The sequence below is a fragment of the Limulus polyphemus genome, unplaced genomic scaffold (genome assembly GCF_000517525.1).
Source record: "Limulus polyphemus unplaced genomic scaffold, Limulus_polyphemus-2.1.2 Scaffold449, whole genome shotgun sequence".
In the NCBI taxonomy this organism is placed as follows: Eukaryota; Metazoa; Arthropoda; class Merostomata; order Xiphosura; family Limulidae; genus Limulus; species Limulus polyphemus.
Genome location: NW_013666059.1, coordinates 331,500 through 334,696, shown reverse-complemented (window position 1 = coordinate 334,696; position 3,197 = coordinate 331,500). Strand labels below are relative to the sequence as shown.

General features: G+C 31.1%; 1 protein-coding gene across 1 annotated transcript in view; it reads right to left on the bottom strand.

The window, feature by feature from the left end:
* LOC106458347 (trafficking protein particle complex subunit 9-like) overlaps positions 1-3,197 on the bottom strand; it is a 65,787-nt gene that overhangs the window by 44,054 nt on the left and 18,536 nt on the right. Inside the window, 1 exon segment of the mRNA XM_022384536.1 lies at positions 1,327-1,604. Coding sequence (XP_022240244.1) covers positions 1,327-1,604 — 278 coding nt within the window.

Below are 3,197 nucleotides of genomic sequence, written 5' to 3'. Positions count from 1 at the left end.
TAACGTGGCTGACAAGAAAATTGTTGTGAAACCGGACAACAAAATCATCATAATCTTTGGAGTACAAACTCCTAATCTCATATTAAATAAAACAAATTTAATTTTAACTTCATATTTGGAAAGATGTACTACACAATTCACAAACACATAGCTTTGTAAATTTAAAATTAATATTATTGCTTTCAAAACAGTAAGATTTTGGTTGTATCTCATATCTAAATAGGTTCAAAATACACGCAGACACAGTCGATCAGTAAAATATCAGTGTAATAACCTGAGTGAAGCTGGGTACTTTAGTTAGTTTATAATATATATTGATTTATTTCCTCATACTCCATAAACATTCATTATGCTAGAGTACTTTTGAAGATGTATTTTGTTTCACCAGGACACCATAATGCAGCAATTTTCACCTGAGTAAACTACATGAGTATGATCTATTAGTCTCTCATTCACTAGTGTTCATTCTACAATTATATGTAGAGAAAACATTTTATCTCAAAACTACAACTGGCATAGAATACAAGAAATGAAATGTATAAAATTGATGTATATGCTGGATAAGGTAGCAAACAACTTTTGCTAATCGACTTATAAAAGCCATCTCGAGGATTTGCAAAACCTCGAAGACATACACGATCTCTCATAATTTCCCATACAACTCAATCTTTCCTGTTGCATAAAAAATATATTAATATTACTGATTAAAAATGATAAACAAAATAAAGTAACTGAAAAAAACTAAAAACAGAGATGGAGGGATGAACTAATGTGACATTTAGAAGTGACAAGGATGAAAAGATGAAGAAACATCAATGGTGAAAGGACATTGAAAAGGAAACCAACTGTCCATCTAAACAGCTGAAATAAAGAAGTCTAAGGCAACTATGACAATAAAGTTACAGCAGCAAGAGTTTACTTCTTAAGAATGCCAGTTATTGCTTAAAGGTTGTTACTTTTTATTTAACATGTCTGCATCCAGTAGGTGTTCTAGTCTTGGATACAACCGCATCAATAATTAGCAAGTTTGTGGGCAAGAGCATTCAGACATTAATACATATTTGTCTTGATCGCAACTCGCTGTACAAGTGAATGGAATTTTCTGTCCTACATTTCAGGCTATTTTTCTTGCCTGTGTTACTCTAAAAGTATCCAAATGGAACTTATGACTTACATTTTTAACTGAAAAATTATTCATTAATTCTTGAATTTCATTAAAGTTAGGTATATCAATAAAAAAAATTTTGAGTTCAACCTGGGTGTCAATAAACATTTTTCACGTTGTTCTAATAGCTCACAAATATCTGTTAATTAAACATAACAAACCTGATCTACTTTTCACTCCAGTATTAGGAATACCCACTGGGAATGAGGAATTCCGCTGAAGGGGAGGCAGTGCACAAGTTAGGTTTGGATAAAGGAGAACTGCTGAAGCAGAACACTGGCCTTCATATGTAGCTGCAAGCCACAGCCAATCATTGACAGACTTTAGTTGTTCCACTGCAGAAATATACATAGTCAATGCCTCCAGAGGCAAGCCTGCCTGGAGGGCAAGATCACCAATTTGCTTTTTCATACGTCCTAAACATCGCCTTTTATAATTCCTAAAACAATAAAATTATATTCATGCACTTTATGTTGATATATATCGTAAAAATCTACATCAAAACAATAAAAAATCAGAAGGAAAAGTATGTTACTGTTAGATATGAAAGGAAGACAAGATAACTCTTATTTTAAAAGTTTAAAAGAAAAGCACAAGAACAAGCAATTGTACAAATATTGTGGTTTGCCAAAACAACGAATAAATGTAAGAGCTTAAAATGAAATTATATTTATTGGAAATTGCTTAAAAGCTGTATTAAAAATTGAAAGCTACATGAATGCAAAGAAATAAGTAATGATAATATTTCATAAAAAATAGTTTTTTAAACAACAACAACAAAAAAGATAACTATAAATCATTCATTCTGTAAAACTAAACTTTTTGGAGAAAAACAGTCAACTACAGTTTAGAAAAATTAAACAGCTTTTTGTAAAATAGTTTCTTTAGGATAATGTAACAGAATGTCAAGTATAACAAGTATTAAAAAAACTAAACCAATTTCATTATTTCACAAGTTGGCAGTAGTGGGTAAGAGAGAAAAACATTAGTATCAAGTTTTACTATAGTTAATTTTTACTAAATTGGCAGATTGTATTATATTTAAGACTATTCCAAACTTCAGAACACAACATAACCACATTTATGACAGATAGTTAATTTGTTTAAAAATGTGGATTAACACAATTGTGGTAAACATAATAAAAAACATTTACTATGTTTTAGTGTTTAGCAAATGTGTATCTTCCTGAAATTGCAAGGTGTGGTAAAGAAACGGATAAAGCAGTATTTGTTAAAATGATACAGCTACATTTATCAGGTTGTGAGAAAGTTATTTGTATCTCCAAATAAACTAAATTACACATATTAGTGCATGGATCTTTTACATTTCTATCTCAGAATGCTGTTAATGGTTGTAGTTAATCTTATAAGCACCATTTAGTGCACCATTGCAAGTTTTAAAATAATTGAATTTTGAAATTAAAAATTATGTACACGTCCATCTCTTGCCATAAACTTACTTCTAAATTTTCAAATAAAATGTAGGTCCAAGTTATTACCAGAAAAGTTTTTTTTTCATTTTCTTGATGTTTTTCCCTGTTGGCATCATGGCTAGATAAGAGTTTGAAAGAGTTAGGACTACCCATTACTTTAGTTAAACACCCATTTGAACTCTTAAATTAAGAGTACATTAAAGTCTTGTACTTTTAACTAAAGTGTAGCTTGCACAAAGAAAAGTACTTAACTGTTAAGCTTGAATTAAGAAGCATTATCAAACAGAAAACAAATGTGGTTTATTAGTTAGCTTATATAGTGGTTGTAAGTCGGCTTAGCACTGTCCTACCAGGGGACATTGATCTATTCAGGTTAACTACAAACTCTGCTTTAGAACTCCTAATTTTTAATAAGCAGATGTATTATTCGAGAGTCGGAATTTGCTTCCTACTAGCAGTGGTGGGCTAAATCACGTAGTTCCGACAACTGTGGCAGATAAGAAATAGCTGTCCCTTCTTCACATAACTGAGCAGTGAACCTCCCTGCATTAACCACAATGACTGTGGATGGAGAGAAAACTAAATATCTGCTCATAGAT